Source organism: Ursus arctos, unplaced genomic scaffold, assembly GCF_023065955.2.
Source record: "Ursus arctos isolate Adak ecotype North America unplaced genomic scaffold, UrsArc2.0 scaffold_19, whole genome shotgun sequence".
Lineage (NCBI taxonomy): Eukaryota > Metazoa > Chordata > Mammalia > Carnivora > Ursidae > Ursus > Ursus arctos.
Window position 1 is genome coordinate 1,006,754 of NW_026622863.1, and position 26,045 is coordinate 1,032,798.

At 64.8% G+C, this 26,045-nt stretch overlaps 1 protein-coding gene across 3 annotated transcripts in view; it reads left to right on the plus strand.

The window, feature by feature from the left end:
- The window catches only part of CBFA2T3 (CBFA2/RUNX1 partner transcriptional co-repressor 3), an 86,193-nt gene that overhangs the window by 55,996 nt on the left and 4,152 nt on the right, over positions 1-26,045 (plus strand). For 2 of the 3 annotated variants that reach the window (XM_026494586.4, XM_026494589.4), the window contains exons 2-11: positions 6,345-6,491; positions 9,391-9,468; positions 13,930-14,168; positions 14,255-14,344; positions 18,689-18,870; positions 19,527-19,750; positions 22,411-22,496; positions 23,020-23,218; positions 23,640-23,708; positions 25,108-25,298. In XM_026494586.4, coding sequence (XP_026350371.2) covers positions 6,345-6,491; positions 9,391-9,468; positions 13,930-14,168; positions 14,255-14,344; positions 18,689-18,870; positions 19,527-19,750; positions 22,411-22,496; positions 23,020-23,218; positions 23,640-23,708; positions 25,108-25,298 — 1,505 coding nt within the window. Of the gene's footprint in view, positions 1-6,344; positions 6,492-9,390; positions 9,469-9,492; positions 10,588-13,929; positions 14,169-14,254; positions 14,345-18,688; positions 18,871-19,526; positions 19,751-22,410; positions 22,497-23,019; positions 23,219-23,639; positions 23,709-25,107; positions 25,299-26,045 lie in introns of those variants that run through there. The other variant, XM_044382324.3, reaches the window with a different exon arrangement.

Consider the following 26,045-nt stretch of genomic DNA (forward strand, 5'->3'; position numbering starts at 1 on the left):
TTGCCCCTCTGGTTCCTAAGAAAGCCAAGCGTATGGGGTTTACCTTGGCCGGAGTTTTAGAATATTGGCCTGCTGCCCGGCCAAGGGCAGAAGCCGGGGATTCAGAGACGGCCCTGCTCCCGGCTCTGCCCCTCACCCCCTGCGTGGAGTCCTCCCCTCTTGGGGGACAGTGAAGACGGGCTCACCGTCTGTCTCGCTGGGGTGTGGAGCACACTGGGGGACTGGTCCTGGCCAGATGACCTGGAAGGGGGGTTTCTCTTCCTCTTGCTCATCTGCACATTTGCTGTAAGGAAGGCCTGTGTGACGGACAGGAGCACGGGCCCCGTCGAGGACGTCGGTCTCCTCTCGGCCTCAGCAGAGCCTCGGAGATCGCCGTGCACGCTTCACACTCACTCCTCATCCCTGTGTACAGATGTGGACGCTGAGGCTGGGGGGCAGCGTGGGGCCCAGAGTCCTCGCCAAGCCCCACGTTCTGCCCTTTACAGAGGAGGTTCAGGACCCCCGCACCACGTTCCCAGAGCCCCTGCCCCCTAGCAGCCCCAGGAAAGCCTTCTGCTCTAGTGCTTCTGAGGCCGGCCTCTGTCATCCTGGGGCTTGACAGGGGCTTGGGACCCCTCCCAGGCCTGCCTGTGAGGTCCAGGAGAGGGCCCTGGGTGGGGCTATACCCATCTCAGGACAGCAGACCCTGGAGCAGGGCCCTGGCACCCCAAGACCCCAAGGAGAGAGTGGCTCCTGGGGCCAGATGGCCTGGGTTTGTGGCCGGGTTTCCTCATCTGCCCACCTCATAGGCTTGTTGTGGGGTGAGCTGAGCGGATTGGTGTGAAGTGCTTGGGTCCAGGCCCGGCATGCAGTCAGGACTTTATCACCATGGCTTTGGTACCTACTGTCGGTACCCGTGCCTCCCTGTGCAGAGGGCCTGAGGCAGGTTACCTGCCCACCCTCCTACTTTCCCACGGCCTCTGCAAGGGTCAGATGAGGTACCAGCAGAAACCAGACCCTAAACGATCAAAGCAGGGGGCTTGTTATTTCGCGCAGCATTACAGACTTGAGGCGGGCAGAAGAAGGTTCTAGAACCCCAGGGCTGGGAGCTCTGGGCCGTGGCCAGTTCTCAGCCAGGCAGGGCGGGCTGGGAACCACAGGCGGACAGGGACAGTGATGAATGGGGTGGCTTGTTCCGGCACATTCCATGTTCTTTCCCACCGGCTCCGCCCGGCCTTGGAGAGCTGCTTCCTCTGCGGATGGATTAGGGACATTCAGCTGGGGACTGGATACGCTGTCTGGGAAAGACGCAGGGTCTCCCATGGGCCTGCGGCGTGCAGGCCGAGGTCTGGGAATGTTCTCAAGGGTGGGAGGCGAGGCGGGGGGTGGGGGCCCCTTTGGCTCTTCTGCTCACTAGGACGCCTAGACATGACTCGACTCCTGCCTGCCCAGACCCACACCAGCACACCCCCAGCCCTCCTGGAGGCCGGGTGGAAACTGCCACAGAAAAAGCCTCTGCGGGGGATGGGGGGGTGCAGATGGGGAGGGCAGGCGCCTGCAAGCGTCGGGGCTGTGGGCTGGTGGGAGAGATGCCCAGGTCACGGCCAGCCCCCTACTCAGCTGTGTGAGCCGGGCAGGTAGCTTGACCTCTCTGTGCCTTGGTTTCCCCATCTGAAAGAGGAGAGTTGCACCGTCGGCCTCCGAGGGTTGTGGGAAGGTCACACAAGCCAGCGGTCTGGGCCCTTCGTGTGAGGAATGTTCTTTTCCATGTACGTTGGAGCTCCCTGGCTGCAGGCCCCTCACTTCTGTCTGCCTACCTCTGAGCGAGGACCACGGGGCCACGGGGTGGGGGTCCGGCACTCCCACGGCTGTCCCCGCCTGCATTGGTGCGGGGCTGCTGCTTGAGCTGAGACGCTGCTTGGGCTCCAGGGTGGCTGGTGGGGACCCCTGGCGTCGGGCGACGAGGCTCCATGCCCCTCCTCCAGACTCCGAGCTGTCTTCCGCTCCCGTGATTGGCCCCTCGCTTGGCTAAGGCAGGGTTCTGCACACACCAGGCTGGGCCTGGCGGGTTGCGTGGAAAGAACCACGGTGCCTTCACGCCTGCTGCCAAGGGGACTGGGAGAGGCACGGGTGCTGGTGGCCGGGCCTCCTTTCTTCTTCCTGGGCGCTCCGAGGTCAGAAGGAGCTCCGTGCAGTTGGGAAGATGGTCCTTGACCTCACCTTCCCGAGTTCGGATGCCCCGGGGCGTCTGCCATGACTCAGAATGAGGGACCTCCCACCCCGGGCAGCTGCCCCTCCTGTGCGCCTCTTGGCCCTCGCGGCGTTCCCGGGCAGCGTCGGGTCAGAACCCAGGCTGGTTTCGCGGGCGATGGCGGTGCCGTGGAGCCCTGGGCTCAGCCCTCTGCCTGGCATGCTCGGTGCTTCTGACTTGGAGACCTGAGCAAGCCACTGGCCCCCCTGAGCCTCAGCCTCACCATCTAAAAATGAGCTAGTGGAATTCCTGATAACAAGCTGTCCTCGGGGTCACTTCACTTTTCCTGACCCGAGGGGTAGACAAGCTAATGTGCGTGGAGTCCTGCATAGGGTCCGCTGATACTCTCATATGTTAATACTACAAGGTTTGACCAGATCTGCCTAACGATAGCCCCTAAAAGGGAGCTTGTCCGGGGGAACTTGACGGTGGTGGGGTCTGTGGGACTAAGAGCCTCGAATGACCCCAGAATGAGGAGCGCAGGAGACAGAGGCCTGGGTGGGCGTGGAGGGGACAGTTGGAGCTCAGTATCGAGGGACAGGTCGGGCCTAGTCTGCCACTTCCAGGCCGGTGACCCTGGGGAGTCGCGACATGGGGGGGCCCTGACCATGCGTTTTGGGGAGGGCATGGGGATTCCAGCAGATGCTGTGTGCAGAGCACAGGGGTGAGGACACTGGGCAGGGACCCTGAGGGGACCTGAGAGGGAGGGAGGGGAAGAGCAGCCTCACGGTGCCCACACCGGGTCTCGAGGCAGGGTCTGGCCTTGCCAGGGAGCTGAGCCAGCCCTTGCTCACAGCTGTCCCTGGTCGGCCGGGCCCTCCGTCCCCACCGGCCCCCTCCAGGGAGACCCCAGGGAGATGCCTTCAGACCCCGTCCCCGCTGCGTCCTGCTCTTGTATCAAGTGTGTGCACAGCCCAGCCTTCTGCACGTCCCTGCCCCACACGCTCCCTGCAAACAGATGGGCCAGGAGGCAAGGTCATGCGGAGTGGGGTGCCATTCCAGAGGGCGAGGAGCTGAAGGGGGGGGGCATCTCGCCTGAGGACTGAGGCCGGAGCTGAACCACCAAGAGGGCAGGAGTGTTCCAGGCGGGGTGCTCTGGGTGCAGGAAGAGGGGCGAGGAGTGTGACAGATGGGGGTCCCAGATGGGGCGGGAGGGGCGGCCTGGATCAGTAAGGAGCCCCAGAGCTGTGGAAGCTGCGGACCTGCGGGCCGAGACCGGCCCCGGCCTCTGTGCGGAGCCTTCGGGGGCTCCCTCCCGCCCACGTGCACCAGCCCAGCCCCTGCTGACGCTCAGTCCTGGAGCCCCCGCACTCCCGCGTCTCACCGAGACTCCCAAACACCCTGAACTTCCCTTCAGCACAAACGTGGCTCCTCGCCATGGCCACACCCCCTCTGCTCTTCCCTGACCGCCTTCGTCCTTTTCTGGGGTGGGGTCTGTGCTGAGGGCAGCCTCGAGAGCAGGGTCCTGGCACACACTCGCTCCATAAACCTTTGACAAATTGCACTGAGTGCGTGCGTGCCCAGGCTGCTACCCCCTCTCTAGGGAAATAAAGACTCGGGGGAGGTGCAGGGACCCTTACCCCAGGTCACACAGCCAGGAAGCCACAGAGCCAGGACTCAAACAAGGGGCAGGACACTGGTGAGGTCCCGTCTGGCGCACCCGGGGCTGCCACCCCCACCCCCAGCCCCTGCAGCCTCAGTCTGAACCCCAGCCCTGATGCGGCTTCTGGAAGAACGTGGTGCATTGAGGACAAGCAGGGCTGGCAGCCTTGCACACCTGCACGACCTTTCACCTGCCGTGTGCCCGCAGCAGACACCGCACCTCTCTATACCCGCGAGCCAGGGCTGGCCGCGGCACGCCCGCCCCCAGGGCTTCCTCCAGGATAAGCAGCTGTGATGGTCAAGGGCACAGAGCAAGCCCTGAGCGTTTGCCTGTCTCCTCAGGAGACGGGCTGCCTCACCTTCCCTTTCTGCCAAAGGAGGTCGTGGGCGCTGCCAGGCGCTGTCAGTTCCCTGCCTGGCGCTCAGCCCTGGGCTGAGTGTGTCCACGAGCCGGATTCTCAAAGGCAACCTGCTGTGTTGGTCCCGGCCCCCGCGGTCCCCCCCGCTGGCCGTTCACATTACACAAGCGCCGTGGGAGGGGTGGGCGGTGTGGACCTGGCAGGTTCGCTCCGCCCTCTCCGTGGGGTTTGTCCTCAGCAGTGAGGCCGAAATGAAGGCCCCGGGGTGGAAGGGCTTTGGCGAGTTGGAGCCGGCCATGTGTCTGAGATGGCCCCCAGGCAGCCTAGTCATTCGCAGGGCTGGCCGGATGGGTGTGCGCCCTGCAGGGGCGGCCCAGGGCTCACGGTGGCCGGCCGCATTTGCCTTCTTTGGTTGTCACCAGGGACTGGCGGCCGGCCCTGTGGCCAGGCACAGCGTTGACGGGCCCCCACAGCTGCGGCGCACGTGTGCCCAGCCGTCAGCTCCCTGACAGGCGGGCTGCAGGGGGGCAGGGCGCCCAGCGGGAGGGAGGCCAGCGGCTGCAGCTGAGTGGACAGCAGGTGCGGCATGGCCCGGGTGGCTGGTAATTACCGGCTGCTTCCCTGCTCCGGGGGGCCCAGCGGGGAGGGGTCTTCTTCACTGTCAGCCCACGGGGCCCCGGAGTGCAGAGGGCTGTCAGAGCCCCACCGGGTGGGTGGACGATGGGCATCTCCGCTCTGGTGGGGGGGCAGGGGGGAGGGGCGGGGAGGCTGCCGCAGATCGGGCTCGAGGTAGCAGTAAATGCCATCTGTCAGCGTTATTAATCACCACCCACAGAGGCTGGCTGCCCTGGATGGACATGTGTGTCTGTGTCTGTCCTGGTCCTGCGGGGCCCCTGGGAGAGGAGAACGGGGGAGAAGCAGAGGACACATGAGAGGTAGTCACACAGGGACAGCTAACAGGTGTGCAGCCCCGACCGTGGCCCTGGCCCCTGGGCGAGACCCCGTCGGCATTAGCCGGGTGAGCTTGGGGCAGCGGCCAGGGGGGAGGCATGGGCTGTGCCTCTGTAACAGGGAGAGGACACCCACCTTGACGGCCTCGAGCAGCTGGGCCACCCCAAATCCCAGCCATGGCCTTTGTGGTTTTTTGGCCTGTCCGGGCGCTGGCTGACCCGAGTTAAGACAGGGGGAGGCCCAGGGCTCACCGTCCCCCAGCTGCAGAGATGGCCAGCTGCCGCCTCAGGGTTTGTGTGGCTGGTCACATTCATCCAGACGCCTTTCCCTCTGGGCCCTGCTTTGTGGGGGTCTCTGGGGTTCAGGGCCTTCCTAGGCCTTGGTGTGGCCCATCTCCACACCTGACCCTTAGCAGAGCGTCACCGACCACATAGGAATCTGGACAATGTCAGGGGCACACGACCCGCTGGCCAGTGGACCACATATCGAGTGGCCAGGCCTAGAACAGTGTGAAATCACCCAGGCCAGCAGGTGGTTAAATAGGGGTTTGCCACCTCAGAGGGTCTGCCTCCCAGGCCCTCTGGGACCCCCCCCCCCCTGCTGGTGAGCCTTTTGACATCTGAGAGCTGTCAGGGCCCTGGGAACCATGTTTCTCCAGGGGGGCCCAACCACCTGCAGCCCCCCACCTGGGACCTTGTTAGAAATGCAGATTCTTGGGCCTACCCCAGACCTGCGACCTCAGAACCGGGGGGTGGGGAGGCCGGCCTCTCTGCACTCGGCCTCCAGGGGATGCTGCAGGGGGCAGTGTTTGCAAGCCGCTGCCTGGGGGAGCCACCCAGCCCCCTGGTCCGCAGGGGAGTCAACCCAAGCCCCCCCAGAGCCACCCCCCACTAGGACCCCAGTCCCGTTCCGACTGACCCAGGATTCTCCCAGCTCCACCCTCCAGCCCAGCTGAAATGGGCTGATGCACGCCTGCCGTCTGAGCCCAGGTGGGTGGGATGTCAGCCACCTGGGAACACAGCTGAGGCTTATCTGGGGGCACACTGGGCCCTGGGCTTGGGACCAGCTCTGCGCAGAGCCAGGAGCCCCCCTGGCGCCAGGGGCGCAGGTCCGCACCAGCGTGGGTCCCTCGTGTCCCCTCAGCCCGCTTCACTGTGCCTCTCTTTTTCTCCCCTCCCCTGTGGCCCCGCGGCCACCCGCAGTGGACAGGAAGGACAAGACAGCAACAATGCCCGACTCGCCCACAGAGGTGAAGACTCAGCCCCGCTCCACACCCCCCGGCATGCCGCCCCCACCGCCTGCCGCGTCCCAGGGGGCCACCCGGCTCCCCTCCTTCACGCCTCACACAAGTGAGTAACCCAGGGCTGGGGCACCGAGTGGGCAGAGCGGACGTCCCCTGGAACTGTGTGAGGCTCCGAGCATTGCTGCGAATCACGCCAGTGCTGGGGGCCCTCGGCCCTGAATCCATAGATGCCCACCGTTGGGCCCTGGAGAGGGGGGATCTCATCATGGCTCAGAGCCCGAGCCTGGAGGTTCAAATCCTAGCTCTACTGTCTTGCGGCTGTGTGGCCTGGGGCAGACTGCTTAACCTCTCTGGACCTGGCACTCCTCATCCATAACTCGGGGCTGGCCACAGGAGCTGCTGTGAGGACAAGTGAGTTAATACAAGTTCTTAGTGGCCAGCACATCGTAAGTGTGTTATCGAAGCTGTTACACCTGGAGCTCGGAGAGGGACAGGGACACGCCTGCCAGCTCACAGCAGCTTACTAGGGCTGGACGTCTGTTAGGGGCGGCCCCGGCCTCGGGGGGCTTGGCAGTGAGGCCATAGGGGTGTGAGGGTTGGCCAGGACCTGGGTCAGCCGGGGCCCCTGTGGCCAGGGGTGTGGCAGGCCAAGTGGCCCTTCAGCCAGTGTCTCCCTGGCCCCAGGCTGATGCACGGGGAGCATCTAGGCACACGCAGCGTCTCTGGGCGGGCTCTCACGGTCCACAGACACCACTGGGGACCTGCTCCTTTGAGTCAGAAACGTTGGTGACCCAGTGACCTTGGGGTCCTGAGCATTTGGGAAGGAGAGGCCAGCCTTGGGCCGGTGGGGGTACAGTATCCCGTGCCCCCAAGACTAGGGGCTTAGCGGTGCACCTGAAGCATTTCTGGTGGGCGGTAGAGAACCTACATAGCACTCGCCCCCCCCACGTCCGGAGGCCAGAAAGCCCCACACCTGGGGAGCCCTTCCCCCATCTCTAGGAAAGGTGCCTCGAGTGCCTTGGCCTCGTGGTAAAGCAGGTAAACCACCTCAGACACCCTTCCACCCGCCCAGAGCCCAGGCGGCACCGCAGGGCCCAGCTCCTTTCCTCCCTGTCATTCCAGGCCCGGAGCCAGGGCCTCTGGGGCTGGGCTGTGACACAGCCCACATCTGGAGCAAGGTGCTGGCTTTCAGCGGTCGGGCAGCCCAAGTTCGGGGCCAGGCTTGTCCGTAGGACGTTGGCTTTGAGCCAGTCTCCTGGCCTCTCCCCGCCGAGGGGAGCAAGTGGAACGTACCAGCTGCTTCCAAGGTGCTGCCTCGAGGCACAGACCTCGCCAAGGAGCTGAATAGCCGGCACCCTCCCCGCGCTTCCCTTCCACAGGTTCCAGCTGCCCCTCCTACAGGCCAGTCTGAGCCAGGGTCACCCTGTGTCACGGAGACCCAAGGAGCCCCTGGCCCTGCCTCTTCCCCAAGGAGGTAGCCCTCGGTGTCCAGGCTGGGGTCGGCCTGCGTGGGCCGCAGTGGAGGGCATGGGTGCCGGCTGGGCTTTCCTGTCACACCGCCAGCCAGCCCGGTCACCTCTGCCTCTTCTGTGAGGACCCCGCACTCACCTTGGGGCTGAACCGCAGGCAGGCTCCATCCACCAGGCAGCGGCCAACCGACCCCTTTTGGCCACAGGCGGGGCTCTCACGGCCTTTAACCACCACTAGCAGGGCCAGGGAAACAAGGCCACGGGCCCTCCTCCTAAAATGACCACCCCACCCTCCCGTGTCCCGTTCCCAGGCAGAGAAGTCAGCGGGCCGTTCGCCGGTGTGACCGAGGGCTCGGAGCTGGTTGCCCGACGAAAGGGCACGTCGCCCTCAGCCTACTTTCCTTCTTGGTCCAGGACCCCTGTTCCCGAAAGCACTGCTCTGGGAACCAGGTGTTCCAGGTTGGGGACGGGTGGCGCCTGTGTGGCCCAGGGTCCCCCACACACGCCCAGTGCACCAGAGACTCACACTTCTGGAGGGGAGGACCCGGCTCTATCTAAAGCATGGAGGTTACAAGAGGCCGGTGGTTCTTGCTACTCGAAGCTGCCACCTTAATGTCATTGGGCTTCTCAGGTGTCCCATCTGGGTCTCCGGCTGCCTCCACGGGGCCTCAGAGTTGTGCCCTCACCCGTGGAATTCCCTGAAAGCCATGGTTAACTGCATCATGCCCCTGGCTGCCAGGGGGTGCAAGCCTCCCCAGCTTCCCCAGGACCAGCCTGGGAACCATGCTGGCCAGAGACTGGCCTTGAGCCGAGGCTTGAGGGCTGTGGTTTTCCTTGCCTGATGACCGCCCTGGGCACAAATTCATCCTGGAGTTGAGGCTGTGGTATGTCTGTGGCGGGGGTCAGGATGGCTGAGATGGCTCGGGATGTCCAGGGCTGCCCTGCAGCTGGCAGGGCCCTCCCAGGCCTGTCCTGCCCTTGATTACCCGCCATGGCAGGGGGCTCACTGCATGTCTAGGGGTCCAGCCCATGTTGCTGCGGCTCCCACCTGCTAACTCTAGCTCAGATGGATGACATCTCCGCCCGTTTGGTGCTTCTTCCCTTCACGCTGGCTCAGTGCTTGGCCTTGTTTTCAAATCACCACTGATTTGTCTGTCAATGGACCTCACGCCCTGTCGGCTTGGGCTCCGGGTCCCTTGGGGACAGTGCCAAGTAGGGTTAGCGGGCACCTTCCAGGAAGAGAGATTTTTAGGAACCAAGGTGTCCCACCGATGGAGACATCACAAGGCTTGTGAGCTCTAGGAGGTCCTCCCAGAAATGGCCCTAAGAGACCCCCCAATGCAACCCCGTTATTTTACAGTGGAGGAACTGAGGCCTAGAGAAGGGAACGGACTGGCCCGAGGCAGTGACAGAGTCCCAATCCCCAAAACTGCTGTCGAGAGGCAGAGGGGAGGGGCCGACTGTGGGCGCCCTCGGGCAGCCCTGCCCACCCGCCTGCTCTTTCCTGACAGCGTGTTTTTCTTATTTTGCTTACAGATCGAGAGGACGGGCCCACGATGTCCCTGCCCCACGGCCGTTTTCATGGCTGCTTAAAATGGTCTATGGTCTGTCTTTGTAAGTAAAATAACAAAAACCACGGCCTCCTGGGAGGTCCTCATACCGGCACCCTCTGCCCTGGAAGGCCACGGCGGTGCACCCCACTGCCTGCACCCCCAGGATTGCACCTGCTGTGTTCATTAGCCCTGCCTCCCTTAGAGGGAAGAGGGGGCCGGCGGGCAGGCCCAAGAGCGCAGAGCCCCGAGACAGACCCGAGTGCTCGCAAGCGCTGTGGCCCTGGGCAGCTGGGCGTCCTCTCTGAGCCCCCTTCTCCCCCAGCACAGAACAGGGTGACTGAGGCAGATCCAGATCCCAGAGTTGTGAAAAGGTCGAATGTCAACAGCAAGTCAGTCACTTGGCTGTCTTGAGGGCAAACCCCGGCCTGGCTCAGGCCCCAGCTCCCACCCCTCCTGGCCCAGTGACTCAGTTTCTCCACCTGTAAAACGGTAGTCATCCCAGCACCTACTGCCAAGGGCAATTACGAGGAGCATGAGATGCTGGTCTCACGAGGCCTGGGACCCGCGGGGCGCTCGGTCACCAGTGGACATTTCTGCCGACATCTCGGGGCCACAGCTGACGCCCGTGGCGGAACCCGCTCCAGGGCCGTGGTCGTAGTTTGTCAGCCAGCGAGTGTGGTCAGGACAGGCCCCGACTCTACGCCTGGGGCCCGCACGGCCCTGTGTGGCCCCGCAGAGCCCCCAGGTTCTGAGTAGGAGGTGGCACGGCAGTCCTGCATTATTTATGTCCCGCGATGACTCTGTCCTTGCTGCTACCGTGTGCCGCCCCGGCCTGGCTCTGGCGCCCAGCGGGTCCCCGGAGCCGCAGCACTGACGGGGAGAGGGGCTGGCGGGAGGGGCTGCTTGTCGGGCTCCACGTCCCAGCACGACCCCCGCCCAGGCCCCGGGGCCGGGGGAGCCGCAGGGGTGCTAGTGTGTGCCCCCAAACCTCAGCCGGGGACACGTGTGCGGTCTAACTTAGTAACACACCTGTTGTGGGAATGAAAGCGCTTGTGGCCGGGGGTTATTTTCGGCGTCTCTTTAGCAAGTTGCTGAGACTGCCCGGCAGCCCGCGGGAGGGAACACGGGCGAGCGAGGGCAAGCAGGCCACCGGGAGGACCCAGGCGCCGAGGGCAAGCTGGTAAGAGAGCTGCAGGGAGGTCAGGCCCAGGCTGGGCCGGTGGCCGCCGGGTGGGGGCCCAGGAGGTAGAGATAGCTACTCATCTTAGAAGCCTCTGGAAGAACCAGACCCTGGTGACGGCCCAGCGCTGCTGCAGGGAAGCTGCTCCGTGCTGTGGTGAGCTCTCCCGTGGCAGCAGGGCCACCTCCTGGCCTGGCCAGGGTGACGGCCGGCGGCTGTCATCACTCTTGACCAGGGTGTCGGCTGGAGCTCAGCAGGGAGAGAGAACATTGGCACAACAGTGGGGTCTCCTGCTCCCTCAGAGGGTCCTGTGCACAGCACCTCAGACAGGATGAGGGACGGAATGCTCCGTGCCCGTGCTTGGCGTTCGCTCTCCACCGCAGAGCGAGGGAGGCCCCAGAATGAGGTGACACCCCGGGGCTGGTGTGTCCCTTCTAGGCCCTGGAAGGTGCTGCTGAGATCATTCAGACCAGGGGGCAAATGGGCTCCGACTGCGCAGTGTCTCCGGGGGAGGGGAGAGCAGACGTGAATACTCGGGCCGTCTCAGGACAGGAGGCAGCACAAAGCCTGGCCTTCAGCCGCGGGTTTCCAACTTCCACGTGGTGGCCAGTTACTGACAAGAGATCCCCCAACACGTAAAAGTAATCAGGGTCCAGCATTCCCAGCTCTTTCCAGTGGTAGAAGGACAGCCTAGGTTCTATAATCCAGGGACACATGGAGTGGAAGGGGGCCAGGCACCCGACTTCAAGCCAAGGGCCATTTGCAAATGAAGAAACTGAGGCCAGGCCGCCATTCTCACCCCCCTGTGCTAGTCCAGGCAGACGTGAGGCCTCAGGCAGGTGTCCCCTCGCAGCCAGGGCGGCTTCTCATGCCCATGAGAGCAGAGCTGTGTCTGCTGTGAGGGCCTATGGCGTGCTGGGGTCAACCCGCGGATGCAGGCAGTCTGGGGAACCGGATGGAGTGTGCACGATAACAGAGAGCCTTGCCACCTGTGGGTTGGGTGCCTGGCTCCTGGCCAGCAGTCCAGCTCAGTGAGTCAGGGAGGGACGTTTGCAGGTGTCTCTGGCCAGCAGGTCCGTGGGGAGGAGCCAGCCATCGCAGCTAGAGGTGTGGGCGGTGCCTGGTGCAGGCCGAGCCAGCCGGACAGCAGCCTCAGGGTTAACAGAGGGCATTCAGTAGAGGGCTCTGGGGGCAGGGGTGGGCCGGCTCCAGAGCCCATGGGGGACAGTGCAGCCCCAGGGCTGGACTCAGTGGGAGCTGTGTCCCCTGGGCCTGCAGGGCAGATGGTGGGGTGACAAGGACCCAGGAGAGCCACAGCTGTGGGAGGGGCCGAGGCCGAGGCCACGAGAGTTTGCAGAGGACACTTCCAGGGCCGGGTCGGGATGGGCAGGGCAGGCGTGGTCCGGAGCAGCAAACCCACACGCCCACCATCCAAAGCAAGCAGAGTGAGCAGCAGACGTGTGGCCTCCGGAGAAGCCGCTTCACAGAGCAGACCCTGGCCGCATCCACATCCCCAAGACAGGAGCTCCTGCTCCCATCTCCACACTCACAGGCTGCCGGGTCTCAGCCACAGGTCCGTGGAGGGGGCTGGAGCCTCGAGAAATTCCGTCCTGAGAGGGCAGCAGCCCTGAGCTGCCCCCCTCCCCAGACCCCCCTGCATGGCCTCTGTGCACAGCCCCAGCTGGACAAGGTGGGAGGGGCAGGCATGGGCCTTGTGGGCCACAGCTGAGCGAGAGGGAGGTGTGTACATGTGTGTATATGCATATGTGTGTGTACATGGGTGCTGTCATGCACACGCGTATGGCTGTGAGGGGCTGCATATGCCTGTGTGTCCGTGTGTGCACGTGTGTCTGCGTGCACATGTACATGTGTGTGAGTCTATGTGTCCATGTATGCATGTGTCCGTGTGTGCATGTACATGTGTGTCTGTGTGCACGTGTATCCATGTGTCCACGTGTGCCCACGTGTGAGTGTCCATGTGTGTGCATGTGTCCGTGTGTGTCCTGTGTGCACGTGTCCATGTGTGTGCATGTCCATGTCTGCATGTCTGTGTGTGCATGCGTGTGTATGTGGGGGGTCTGAGAGTACATGGGTATGTTTGTGTGTGGTGCGTGTGCACACGGGTGTTGTGTGTGCACGTGCATGTGTATAGGTATGAGTGTGTACGGCATGTGCGTGGGAGTGCGTGTAATGATGCTGAGGCAGGGAGTGGAGGTGGGGCACGGAAGGCACGTATCAGGACACGGGGTTCAGACTGTCATGTAGGGAGCGTGTTCGGGTGCAGGAGGAGGGGCAGGCCGGTGAGTGTGCACGGGGCTCAGCGTGTGAACACGGGAGCTGCCTGGAGCAGGTGCCTGGGCCTCTGGCGGGGGTGGGCAAGGTGTGCATGGCCTCTGGGTGTATCAGACAAGCCTCAGGACTCCCAGATGTGCCAGCCCCCCTTCCCGCATCTGGAGCCCCCTCCGCTATCACGGGGGCCCTGACCACCCACGACCTCTGACGTCTCCGCAGACCCTAGTCATTAAGGCTCGGGCATAGGCCAAGGCCGGGGCACTGGGCCGCAGGCCGGGCATAGGCTCAGCCTCCCCTCCGTCCCTCGAAGCTGAGGAGTGAGGTCTTGTCCCGGGACATGGCATGGTGACCCCAGGTGTCCGCCAGTCCTGGGATACTGACCCTGGTGTTGGGGCCTGGTGACCTCCGGTGCTGCTTTTGTGACCCCTGCAGTGCGCTCATCACAGGGGCCTTGGGTCTGCTGCCTGTACTCCCCACACAGCCCAGGGCCCCTGTGCATTCACACCGTGTGTGTGGCAGGCCCAGACAGTAGCCACCAGGGGCCTCTGGGCCAGGATCCAACCCCACTTGTCCAGGCCGTCCAGGGCCCCCTGCCCCACTCCGTGCCCTGTGAGCCCAGGCGATGGGGCCTGTGTAGGCCGTGGGGCACCACTTGGGGCCGTCGTGGCAGAGGAGAGGGTCGTGGCCTTTCAGGAAGGGTGAGCCACCGCTCCCCGGAAAGCGGGAAGTGGGCCCCCAGGTCCCTCATGGAGGAGAAGCCCCTCTGCTCGTTCCCAGCGGTCACCTGAGCAGCCTGGCGGGGTCCTGGTGTGGTGCCCTCTGGCAGTGGCGGGCCCGACCGTGCAGCCCAGAGCAAGCCCAGAGGGGTGGTGCTGAGCCAGGACCACCCCCGGATCGTGGCCGCACGCCGGCCCAGGCCCACCCGCTGCTGACCTGGGGCCCCAGTCTGCACACCCGTGTAGGGTGTCCGGGGCCCCCGTGGCACCGCAGCTGGCTCCGGCCCGCAGCCTCTCTCAGCCATCGTCCTCAGCCCGCCTCTCCTTCCCGCAGTGATGAACGGCAGTCACTCGCCGACGGCCGTCAACGGTGCCCCGTCCACACCCAGCGGCTTCAGCAATGGCCCGGCCACCTCGTCCACGGCCTCGTTGTCCACGCAGCACCTGCCCCCAGCCTGCGGGGCCCGGCAGCTCAGCAAGCTCAAGCGCTTCCTCACCACCCTGCAGCAGTTCGGCAGCGACATCTCGCCGGAGATCGGGGAGCGCGTGCGCACGCTGGTGCTGGGGCTCGTGGTGAGTGGGGCGGGCGGCGGAGGCCCGGCGGTCTGCGGAGCCGGGCCGGGGGCTCGGCCTGACTGCACATGTGTTTTTTCGCTCAGAACTCCACGCTGACCATCGAGGAGTTCCATTCCAAGCTCCAGGAGGCCACCAACTTCCCCCTGCGCCCTTTCGTCATCCCCTTCCTGAAGGTGAGCAGGCGTCCCTCTCCCCTTGTAGCCAGGCCGGCCATTCCTGAAGGTGAGCAGGGGTCCCTCTCCCCTTGTAGCCGGGCCGGCCGTGGAGTGCCGCATCTGCTCCCCACCTGCTGTGATCGGCCACCGCCCTCGGCCTACCAGAGGGTGCCGTGTGGGAGCCGCGCTGACCAGCCAGGGCCGATCCCTACTAGTTAAGGCTGCAGACCAGTTGCCTCCAGACCCTGTGCTTTCAGAGCCCCCCAGGTCCATCTTGCAGTGTGGGTCAGATGCACTCATCCTCTCAACAGCTATGTCTTGAGCACCCACTGTGTGCCTGGTCGTGCATCAGGCCTGGGGATGTGGTGGGAGGGAACTGGGCCCTCCAACAACGGCTACAGATCGGTGGAGGTGGGGGGCATGTTGGCGCGGGCTGAGGAGGGTGAGGGAGGGAAGCAGCTAGATAGTGGAGGACAGAGCCTCCCAAGCCTCAGGGACTACACGCACAGAGGCTCAAGGCAGGGGTGTGCCTGCTGTGTTTGGCATGAGGCTGGACCAGAGGGAGGGGAGAGGGACAGGGGACAGACAGACGGACGGGCAGTGGGGGGTTGCGTGGGTCAGCAGACGCATGGAGGAGTGGGTGTCAGAGAACGAGGGTCGTGTGGTCAAACGTGGAGGGTAACAGTGGACCAGGGCCTCTATGCAGGGGCGGGTGGTGCCGGGCTGGCACAGCAGTAACACGGGGATGGTGAGCCGTGCGGGTTCCTGGGCCCCAGCCCAGAGTCGGAATCTGCATTTCAGCAAGGTGCTGGGTGATTCATGCGCACACGGAACAGGGCGAGCATAGTTCTAGACCCCGCGGGACCCGCTTCTCTTTGCGGTCTTTCTCAGGGCCTTCCCTCCACAAGGACAATCATGTGTCTCCCACAGAGGGCAAAGGGGAAACACTGTCCGAGTGGCTGTGACTCTGTGACCTTTACTTCTGGGCCCTCCGGTGGTCAGGGTTCCACAGAGCTCGCCCAGGAGGTGAGGTTTCCCTGGGCCCTGCTCACCTGCGTGGCGGGCCCTGATCGGGGCTGCCTCCAGAGGGTCTGGAGGACACACGCGGCCAGAGGCTCCTGGCTTGGAGCCCTGCCGCTGAGCCGCCACTGTTGGCCCAGCCAAGCTAGCTCACCCCTGTCTGACTCAGTTTCTGCAAACGTGCCATGGAAGTCATCCTCAGGCCACTGGGAAGGTGGCAGACGCTCGCTTCACGTCGGGGCGTTTAAACGCTTTGCAGATGAGGCCCGTTCTGCAAAACTCTTCGCACGCGCTGCTGCTGACCCCCCACCCCGCAGCCCCAGGAGGGGGCGGCGCAGAACTCCCACCGTTGCTGGTTCACAGATCCCCGCTGTAGAGAGGCGGAGTCCAGCTGGACCCGGGGCCATCAGACTCCAGAGTCCTGGCCTTTGCAGGGCCTGCCCTGGGCTGGTACCACGTTCCCTACAGCCCCCGTGGAGGGGACCCTGGGTCCCACCCCGCATCCGTCCTCCCTCCTTCCTGCCCTCCCGCCCACACCCTGCTGTGCTCACACCCTGAGCTGGGACGCCAGCAGCCACGCCAGGGTTTGGGCCCATCTGGCAGTCATTCGCAGCAGGAGCCCTGCCCCTCCCTCCCCTCCTTCCACTTACTGCTGACTCCGCGCTCCCCATCTTTGGGGACACAGCGCGCCTGCTTGTTCTGTCAGATCAAATATTTACAGCAGATGTCCCCGCCCGCTCAGCTGTCCTTGTTTATCGGAGGAGCGGGGAACATCCGGTGTCCCCTGCCCTGGCCCCAGCCGGGCCTGCAGCCCCCCGCCCACGGCACTGCCAGCCCCACCCCCAGCGTCCTCCCAGACACAGCCCAACGTGGTGGGAGGCAGGCCACGCCGCGGCCGGCACTGCCTGTGACGGAGCTCTCTGGCTCTGTTTCCCCTCAGCCCACCGTGGTCTCGAAGGGCTCCCAGGGCTCTCACGCCTAGACTGCTCTCGTGGTCACTGGGGCCTGCCAGCCACGCTCCGTGACCCCACCCAGGGCTTGGGGCCAGCACGCTGTCAAGGACACGTCCCTGACATGGAGCTCCTGGGGTGCAGCCAGTTCTGTCGGCAGGCCGTGGTGCCGGCCAGAGACCTGGCCCGAGGTCCTGCGTGGGGAGCAGCCCCCACCCCACCCCGGGCAGGAGCCCCAGCCACTTTAGAACACAGTGACACAGGGGAGCATGGCAGGAGTTCCCCCTGCCTAGCCTCTGCGTGACCCCGGCTTCCTGTCTGTGACCTGGGCTGGGGGAGGGGTAGCACCTTCCCGGGGATTCACCGCCCCCCAGGCCTACCACGGGGTGTGCCCTTGAGGGGGCACTAGCAGGCCTCTCCCATGGTGACCCCCTCATGGGGGCAGGAATGCGCGAGGTAACGCACACCCAGGGCAGGAGGACGGGGAGCTTCGCACGGCCCCACTCACACATGAGGCAGAAGTCCAGAAGTGACGTGTCCTGCCCAGGGTCAAAGGGCAGAGCCAGGGTGGGCTGATCTCCGGGCCCACAGCTCACAGGCTGTGTGGGCGTTACAGGAGGCCCTGGACAAAGCCGCAGAAACACCACAAGCCCTCGTTAAATGGGGGTCATAGCTCAGCCAACCCCCCCCCCCATCACAGCTATCTGTGCAATCGCTGATGTCCCTTTGGCCTGAGTTCCCATCTGTGAAGAAGGTTGTTCTGGGCCTTCCTGCAATGTCGGTGTGCACGGGGCTCTGGTAGCCACCTCAGCCTGTCCACATCTGGGTGGCCGGGCCTCCCCTGCACCTGGAGCCCTGGGGACAGAATGGGGACTGCTGCCCTAGAGGAATGTGTGAGACCAGCCGCCCCGTGGCCTCCACCCATTTTTCTGGCCTGGGGCTCCCCTTACCCCCCTCCTCCACCAAGGACCCCAGGACCCCTGAACCCTCTCCTCAGACTGACGCTGTGCATGGCTGGCTACGTGGTAGGGCTTTCAGAAGCTGGGAGACGTGGCCCCACCCGGCTGGCCCTTCGCCGGCAGCCCCGGCTCCCAGCTGGCCCCAGCCAGCCAGGAATCCAGATGTTTCCACGGCCCTAACAGCGACCAGCCGGCCAGCCGGTGTCCCTGCAGTCCCCACCCTGCTGAGCCAGCCAAGGGGAGGCCATTCGGGGGCGGGGGGGGGCGGCGAGGGACAGGGAGGATGTTTGGCGTCTTCAGACCTCCCGGGACCTCCTTTCCCAGCTCATGGTCCTAACGTGTTCGACAGATGGCGGGCTGGCCCCCATTCAGCTATCCAAATAGGAAAACAGGCCTCGCAGCAGGCTCTGCTGGACAAAAACGCATCGGCTGCTCGATCAGGTCCGGGTGGACGCGCTCACGGGGGCGGCAGAGGCAGGAGGTGGTGGCAGCTCTGAAATGCCCTGAGAAAGTTGGGGGATTGTATTTATTTACAAATCCTTGGAGCTGCTGTCTCTCCCAAGCAGCCTGCCGCTGGGCCCCCATCCAGCCTGCCCCCGCCGTGCGCCAAGCTCTGGGAGGACTCTGGATGGCGGGAGGAGCCTGCTTGCGGCCCAGCGGCACACGCAGGGGGTGGGGCTGGAGCAGACCTGGGGGCGCAGTGGTTGCACGTGGCGATACTGGACGGGGACTCCACCGGGATCCTGTGCCCCCCCACCGGACGTGTCATTCTCCTCACTGTGCTGTGTGCTCCTTACCCGTACATGGGGACCACGTTGTCGTGTGTGTCCACGGATGGTTGTAAGGATCGCGGGAGGTGACGCATGTGACAGCTCCCAGGGGGGTGGGCGTGTGCCCGCGTGTGGTCTGGGTCCCAGGCTGCTTGGGGTGGGGCTGGCCTGGACACCCACAGGAGGTGGGAGCGCTGGGGCTGCACCCCGGGGTCTGGAGCAGACATGCGGGGTGCTGCTCCCAGCTTCTCCTTTTACAGTTAGCCGTTGGGGGGCTGCCCCTCCCCCACTCTGAGACTCCGCTGTCCCCCTCCACACGATGCGTGGTCTGGTGCCTGCTCCCACTGGTAAAGGCAAGGAGTCCTGGGTACGATCCCCTCCTTGCCTTCTTCAGGTGCCGTCAGGGGAGGAAGCTTGGTGACGTGCAGAAACCCCAGCCTGGGGGTCCAGGATCTGGACTCAGGGTCCCACTGCACCTCAAATCACTGTGTGCCCGGGGGGGGGGGGCACAGTCCCACCCACATTCCCAGAACACAAGGCCCAGAGAGGTCGTGCAACATGCCCAAGGCCACAAAGCAAAGCTGGCTGTGGCCTCCCTGCCTCACATTAGAGCACACTTGGCCCCTGCCGGCAGTGACCGCAGCCCCCTGTGCCCCCATGCAGGCAAACCTGCCCTTGCTGCAGAGGGAGCTCCTGCACTGTGCGCGCCTGGCCAAGCAGACCCCCGCCCAGTACCTGGCCCAGCACGAGCAGCTCCTGCTGGATGCCAGTGCCTCCTCTCCCATCGACTCCTCTGAGCTCCTGCTGGAAGTCAACGAGAACGGCAAGAGGAGGACACCTGACAGGTAGAGGGGAGGCTGGGGAGGGAGACGGCAGAGGGCCTGACTCTCCAGAACTGCCTTCTTGTACCTCGGCTCTGCCGGCGTCTCGTGCCAGAGCTGACAGCACGTGGGCCGACATCATGCTGCATTCCGTGGCCTGCAGCTAGTGACCCGAGGCTGTTGAGCCTTGCCTGCGAGGCCACCACACAGGGCTGGGTGCAGCATCCTGACAACGCAGATGGCCCCTGGGAGGACCAGGGAGGGGTCAGGAGGGAGTCTATGTGGCAGAAACTGCCTGGCTCTTTGCTTTGGGCTGGATGTGGACCTGAGCGTCCAGGCACCTGAGGTCCGCTGGCGGCCGGGCTGGCCCTCAGTGCTGGCCCACAGAGCTGCGCTTGTCTGGCCACTGGACGACGCATGTCCATCTCCTCACTCCCTCAACAGGGGCTCAGGCTCCCTGACCACCGGCCGCAGGAGCCCAGACAGCAGTGGGCAGTGGAGGCTGGCACGAGCCCCGGGGAAGAGGGAGAGTGGGGGCTGGGCTGGGCCTCGTCTCTGCTTGTGCATCTGTCCTGCGGCGCTTCCTCCTTCTCTCTGCCCGCGCCTGCCTCCCTCTCACCCGTTCTGCTCGGCTTTGTTCATGGTTCCTGGTCTGTGACCTTGCCTGCTCTTTGGGTCAGGACCAAAGAGAATGGGTCAGACCGTGACCCGCTGCACCCCGACCACCTCAGCAAACGGCCGTGCACCCTGAGCCCCGCCCAGCGCTACAGCCCCAGCAACGGACTGCCCCATGCCACGCAGCCGCCCCATTACCGCCTCGAGGACATGGCCATGGCCCACCACTTCCGGGACTCCTACCGCCACCCTGACCCCCGGGAGCTGAGGGAGCGCCATCGGCAACTCGGTGAGCAGTGCGCTGGGAAGCAGGGGCACGCCGGGGAGGCTCGGGGAGAGACAGAGCGGGGCAGATACGCGGATACCGCCTGGCCTTGTCTGTCCAGGAAGGATGCCGAGGAAATGGGTGTGGGGAGAGGATTTGAATGGGGTGGGCCCAGAGGGAAACCCCACCCTGCTGGGCTGTGCCCCTGAGCCTTAGGGAGGGCCATCCTTCCCAGACCTCTGTCTTAGGGATCTGACATCCCCCACCCTCAGGGTCAGGGGCCTCCCTCTCCCAGGGAAGGGCTGTGGTTCAGAGGAGCCTGCCCCGGGGGCTGGGCAGGGAGGGGCAGGTACAGGGCCTGAGGGAACCTAGAGCGTACCTGGAGGGGCGCTGGCCGCCTGCCAGGTACACACACAGGGTGTGCGGCCTGGATGTGGCGTCAGGGCCAGCCAGGAAGAGACCCCCTGTTGGGCAGGGTGGGCGTGTGAGTCACGGCTGCAGCTCCTGCCTCCAGGCCACGCCCACACACTGGGCCCAGGCACCCCAGGGAAAGCAAATGCCCTGAGACTCACGGGCCCTCATTGAGCACCACTGACTATGCACACCCCGTCCTGCTCTGTGTGCAGGACGAGAGGGAGCCCCACAACTCTAGGTCACGGGGTGAGCTGTGCACGGGGGAGGGAGAGGCAGGAGCCTGGCTCCCCGGGAGCAAAGGGATCCTCTGAGCTGCACCAGTTCCCCACTGCGCGGCCTTGGGTGTGCGGTGTGAGCGCCGGCCTGTCTCCTCCTCTGTCAGCTGGTCTAGTGGGAGTCCCACCCCTCGGGCTGGTGTGAGGAGAGTTCACACAGGGCCTGGCACAGGGGAGGGGCTGCTCTGGGTTACCAGTACCATCACGGGTGGCAACATGCTCTGACGCTGGTAGTACGTGGGTGTGATGCATGGGCAGGCCCGTGTCACAGAGGACGAGGCCCAGAAAACCAAATGCATATGCCCAAAGCCTTCAAGCCGTGTCTGCCTGACCTCCTGACCCCCTCTGTGTGGGGGACGAAGAGATGGCTGGAACCCGCCCACAACCTGGCGGCCCCCGGCATACTGGGGGGACAGCCTGGAAACAGCTGCCCCTGTGAGTCCCAGGGCACCAGTGGGGGGCCCAGAGGCAGGGTCAGCGGAGGCCTCACCCTGTACAAGGCCATCTCCCCGCCCCCACCCTGCGGAAGCTTGCAGGGCCTGGGCCCAGGCAGCAGGTGACGGCGTCTGGCTCCCTGCAGCCGGGTTGGGCAGGTGCTAATTCCCACCCGCTTCTGCTAATGCAAAAATAAACGCCAACTGTCAGGCAGATCTCAGCCACTATTTTGGTCGGGGCGTTGGCGCAGGCCCTGGTGCCGCGGGTGGCAGGGCCGGGTGGTGGACAGTAGGCTGTGGCTGCTGCCTCTCTCTTCTGCTGCAGTTTGAGGACGCATTTCAGGTTTGGGGGGGCTAGGAGACCCTCGGGGCTGGAAAAGGCCTCAACAGAGAGACCCCACCCGGGAAGCCCTGGTCAGCTCTGGGTCACCCAGCATAGGCTTGGGGCACCACAGCAGCGTGGGGCTGAGAGCATTTGATATAGGTCAAACATCTGTTGCATTGGTGAATTCCTCAGTTCAGGGTTGTTTTGTTTCTCATTACCAGGCTCGGGGCGGGGGGGGGGAAGGCACCCCACTGTTTCAGTCTCTGGAGCTGTACCAGCCAGTAGCTGAGGGCACAGTGGAGGCGCGGGCTGACCTTGGGTGACTTTGGGCAATCCCATCCCCGTCGCCAGCCTCAGTGCTCCCACCAGTCAGGTGGGAGTGAGGGTAGAACTGCCGGTGGAGGGCCGTCCCCTCCTGTGTGCCTCCACAGAGCCCTCTCACACCCCGGCAGGTAGGCAGGGTAGGGAAACTGACAGCGCGGTGAGGTGAGGGGCCCGGGTCCTGCGGGGAACAAGTGTTGGGGTGTCTGGTCTCCCAGGGGACCCCACTTGGACCCAGCAGATGAGCCAGAGCACGGTCTCTTGCCCAGCTGGACTTCGGCCGGGAGACACAGCAGCCCTGCCCTAGGGACAGACGCCGCCCGTTGCGGGGACAGAATAAACAAGGACACGGCCAGGACTGTTTATGCCTGCATACGTGTGGGGCTGAATGACTTCGGAAGGGCTCGGGGCTGCGGAGGAAGGCGCCTGGGACCTGGGCTTCAAGGGGTGTGTAGGAGTCCAGCCGGCTGAGAGGAAGCGGGACAGCATGGGCTGAGCCAGGCAGCCGCCAGTGAGCCCCTGAGGGCTTTGGAGGAGAGACAAGGCCATCAAAGTGGGGCCTGAGGCAGCTTCCACGGGCAGCAGCGCAGAAAAACAAAGATGTGCTAGATTTGGAGACAGGGACGTAGGGGAGGGGTGGCCAAGCCTAGACTGAGGGATGGGGGCCCGTCTCTTCCTCCCAAACACTGAGTAAAGGCCAGGCCTGTTCCTGACCTCCCCCCAAAGTCGGTGGATGGAGGCTCAGTGCCCAGGGTCCCCCTGCTCACCCTTGTCCACTTCTCTCAGGCAGGTAAAGCCAAGCCCAAGGACAGGGATTGGGGCGAGGGGCGGGGCCTGGGGAACACGGGGAGGGGCCTGGGTGGGGGCGGGGCCTGGGGCCTGGGGCGGGGCCTGAGCGTCCACACACCCCTGCAGCCGTTCACGGGTCCCGGCAGGAGGAAGTGATCGACCATAGGCTCACGGAGCGGGAGTGGGCGGAGGAGTGGAAGCATCTCAACAACGTGAGTGTCCTGGGGTTCCGCCCAGTCCGTGGGGCCCTGGGGCTGCGGGGGGCCGGGGGCTCACTGTGGGCTCCCCTTTGCTATGTGCCTCCCTCCTCAGCAGGCCCTCGCTTCCGGTCAGCCCCTCAGAACCTTCCCAACCCCGCCCCTACACAGCCTCTCTGTCTCCCGGAGAAAGGTGGTTTCATGGGACTTGGGGCCCCTCCACACTGTTCAGGGTCATCCCTCCCCCGCCTCCTTGGTGGGAAGGGAGCCCAGGCAGGTGAGGTCCCCAGGGCAGCTCTGCCCATCTGCTCTCCCCAGCGCAGCACTACCTGGAGAGTTGAAAGGAGAGCCCCAGCCTAAGAGTCAGGTCTGCACCCCACCCCCACCCCGGCGCTTGGTGCCTTTCCAGGCGGTGGGAGGCGATTTTCACACTGTGGCCCTGAGCTCACTGTGGCCAGCCGTCCTGGACAGCCGGCTGGCCCAGGCCCAGGGTGGGCCATCCCCCACACGCTCACAGCCGCCACCTGCCTGCCCACAGCTTCTGAACTGCATCACGGACATGGCTGAGAAGACACGGCGGTCCCTCACGGTGCTGCGTCAGTGCCAGGAAGCCGACCGCGAGGAGCTCAACCACTGGATCCGGCGCTACAGCGACACCGAGGACGCCAAGAAGGGCCCCATGCCTGCCACTGCCCGGCCCCTCAACAGCTCCGCGGGTACAGAGGGGTCTCAGCTAGGTGCGTGCCGAGGGGGCGTCGTGGGGGGCAGGGGGTGCACTGCAGGGGCAGCGAGGACCAAGACCAGCACCCCCGTTCTGGCACTACAGTAAAATACTACCCAAGAGTTTCCCTGGAGAAGGAGGTGCCTTTTTTTGCTCTGCGTAAAGATACGGTCCAAGCTGCTGGAAGCCCAGACTCAGGGGAGATGACCACGGAATCCAAGAGAGGCCCAGGACAGGCCCAGGTCCCCGCTGAGTCCAAGGTGCTCCAGCGCACCCTCCTTCCTGACAGCGCTCTGCCCCACACCAGCAGCAGTTACAGGGTTTCCAACCAGGGGCATGTCAGGGGACCCCCCCCCCAAGGACACACACCATGTGCGCCTTACCCAGCTGAGTATGGCCCCGTTCTGTGCATGATGCTGGCCGTCCCTGTGTTTCAGATGCCCACCGGGAGTTCCTGCCTCGGACCCTCTCTGGCTACATGCCCGAGGAGATATGGAGGAAGGCTGGTGAGTGCCGTCGGCCTGGGGGGGCAGGGGGCTTCTTGCCCTCTCATCAGAGCTACCGTCTGCATGGGTGCTCACTTGGCAAAGCTCACAGGGCTCTACAGACCCTGCAGGGGGTCCGAGTGCACTTAGTATTCAGGGCAGGACAGCTGCTGCCTGCCATTTGCAGGCAAATGAGTGTGCCTCTCAGCAGAACAGAGCAGGTCCCTGAGTCCCGCACGCACATGCATGTGCACAGACACGTGTGTGAGAGACAGAGCTGGAGTGCCTGCGGTACACGTTCCCTGCATCGTGGGGACAGACGGTGGGGAGGGCCAGGTAGAAGCAGGAGCCAGTGGGCAGCTTGAGAAAGAAAGAGGGGGTGGGTGCTCCGCTGAGGCAGCACCAGTGGAGAGAAGCAGCAGGGTCCCTGAGAGGTTTTGATCGTGGATGGATTCAATGTGAAGTGTAAGGGAAAGGGAGAAAAATCTCAGGATCTTGAGAGCAGAGAGGGGAGCGTCCCACCCCAGAGTCGGAGGCCGAGGGGCCACAGACGGGCAGCAGCTGCCTAGAGCAAAGTGGGGGAAGGCCCAGGCCTGGCAGGAGGATGGGGTCCTCATCTCCCTTGGCCTGTCCCCTCTGGCCCATGGTGGACCCTTGGTGACAGCTGCACAGGGCTCCGATGGTGACTTGGGGGGCAGGCAGCTCATGGGCACCGGGGCACTGCCGGCATCTCGGCCACACCCAGCATGCAAAGGCTCACACAGAAGGCTCGTTAACAGGAGCCCTGCTCAGCCCCATCTCAGTTCCCTCACCACGGCAAGAAGAGCACTACCAGGTAAACTGAGGCAGGGCTGAGCGGCCATGGGTGGTTGCCAGTGCTGGAGAGCAGAGTGAAGCCGAAGCAGACGCTCTGGCCGTAGCCAGACAGCTCAGCCCACCGCAGCAACCGCAGGGACGGCGTGCTTATCTTCAGACGGGAGCAGGCCAGAGGCGGGAGCTGTGGGTGACGGCTTTGGGAGTGATAAGGATGCAGAGTCCTCGGCGGGGCCTCCCCTGGCCTGCTTCGGCATGGGCCACGGGAAGCCGGCTGTCCACGGGGCAGAACGGTCCGGCTCTGGGCCTCCAAGGCGGTGCCGACACCGGCAGCATCAGCATCCCTTGGAACTCGTGGCTTCCAAGGTTCCAAGGGTCTTGGGCCCTCCCCATGCCCGTGGAGTCCAAGTCGGGGGTGGGCTTGGCCCCGCCCCCCAGGGCAGCGCGGCTGCGCGCGACGGTGTGGGACCGCTTGTGTCGGCCGGGCTGGGAGGCGCGCCCGTGACCGGGTTTGCGCATGCGTGCCGGTGGCTGGGGCGCAGCCCCGCCCACAGCACGAGGAGGCCTGTGTGGCCGCTGGTGGCGACGGCCCGCGTGTCCTTTGTAGAGGAGGCGGTGAACGAGGTGAAGCGGCAGGCCATGTCTGAGCTGCAGAAGGCCGTCTCGGACGCCGAGCGAAAGGCCCATGAGCTCATCAGCACGGAGCGCGCCAAGATGGAGCGGGCTCTGGCTGAAGCCCGGCGGCAGGCCTCGGAGGACGCCCTGACCGTCGTCAACCAGCAGGAGGACTCCAGCGAGGTGAGGCCACCCGCCCAGCCCCCACCCCAGCCCGGCCTCCAGGTCCAGGCCCCGAACCCTCACTCTGCCGCCTCCCAGCCTCACGACCTTGGGCAGCCGGTGACGTGGGTCCTCCTGTGGGTGTCCCCGTCGTGCTGACGTGGACGCTGAGGGTCCAGGGGCAGGAGGCCTGGGGGTGTCAGGAGCCATTACTCAAACCCAGGCTGGCAGACGCGGAGGCCCATGCTCTGGCTAACGTGTGGGGGCGGGGGGCGTGTGGAGACCCCGGGGGGCACCTGAGTGCCGCCTCGGCTACAGCCCACACGCATGCGCGGCAGGGGCCTGAGCGCCATCGTCGTGCTGGCGCCTGGGCATCAGAGGTTGGGCGGGGTCCAGCAGGGCAGGGGCAGCGGGTCCCTCTTCTCCTCCTTGTCCAAAAAGGACTCTCATGTGAGAGAAGTCAGGGAAAGGAAAGGCTTCTCCACCGGGGTCCTTGAACTGTCCTTCGGAAGGAGACATGTTTCCAAAACCACTGGTACGGGTGTGCGTGGACCAGCCCAGAGGGTCAGCTCGTGCGTCTGCACCGGCTGCCTCAGCAGACACTGAGCTGCGGAGAAGCAGGCGGGTCAGAACAGGCAGACCTCACGGAGGCAGGTGCCAGGGGAGGCGCCAGGGCAGTGACGTGGGAGCGGAGTCCTGCAGGAGGTGAGCGAGCCAGGCAGGAATCTGGGGGAGCAGTGCCACCGTGAGGAGGGAGCCGCAAGGACC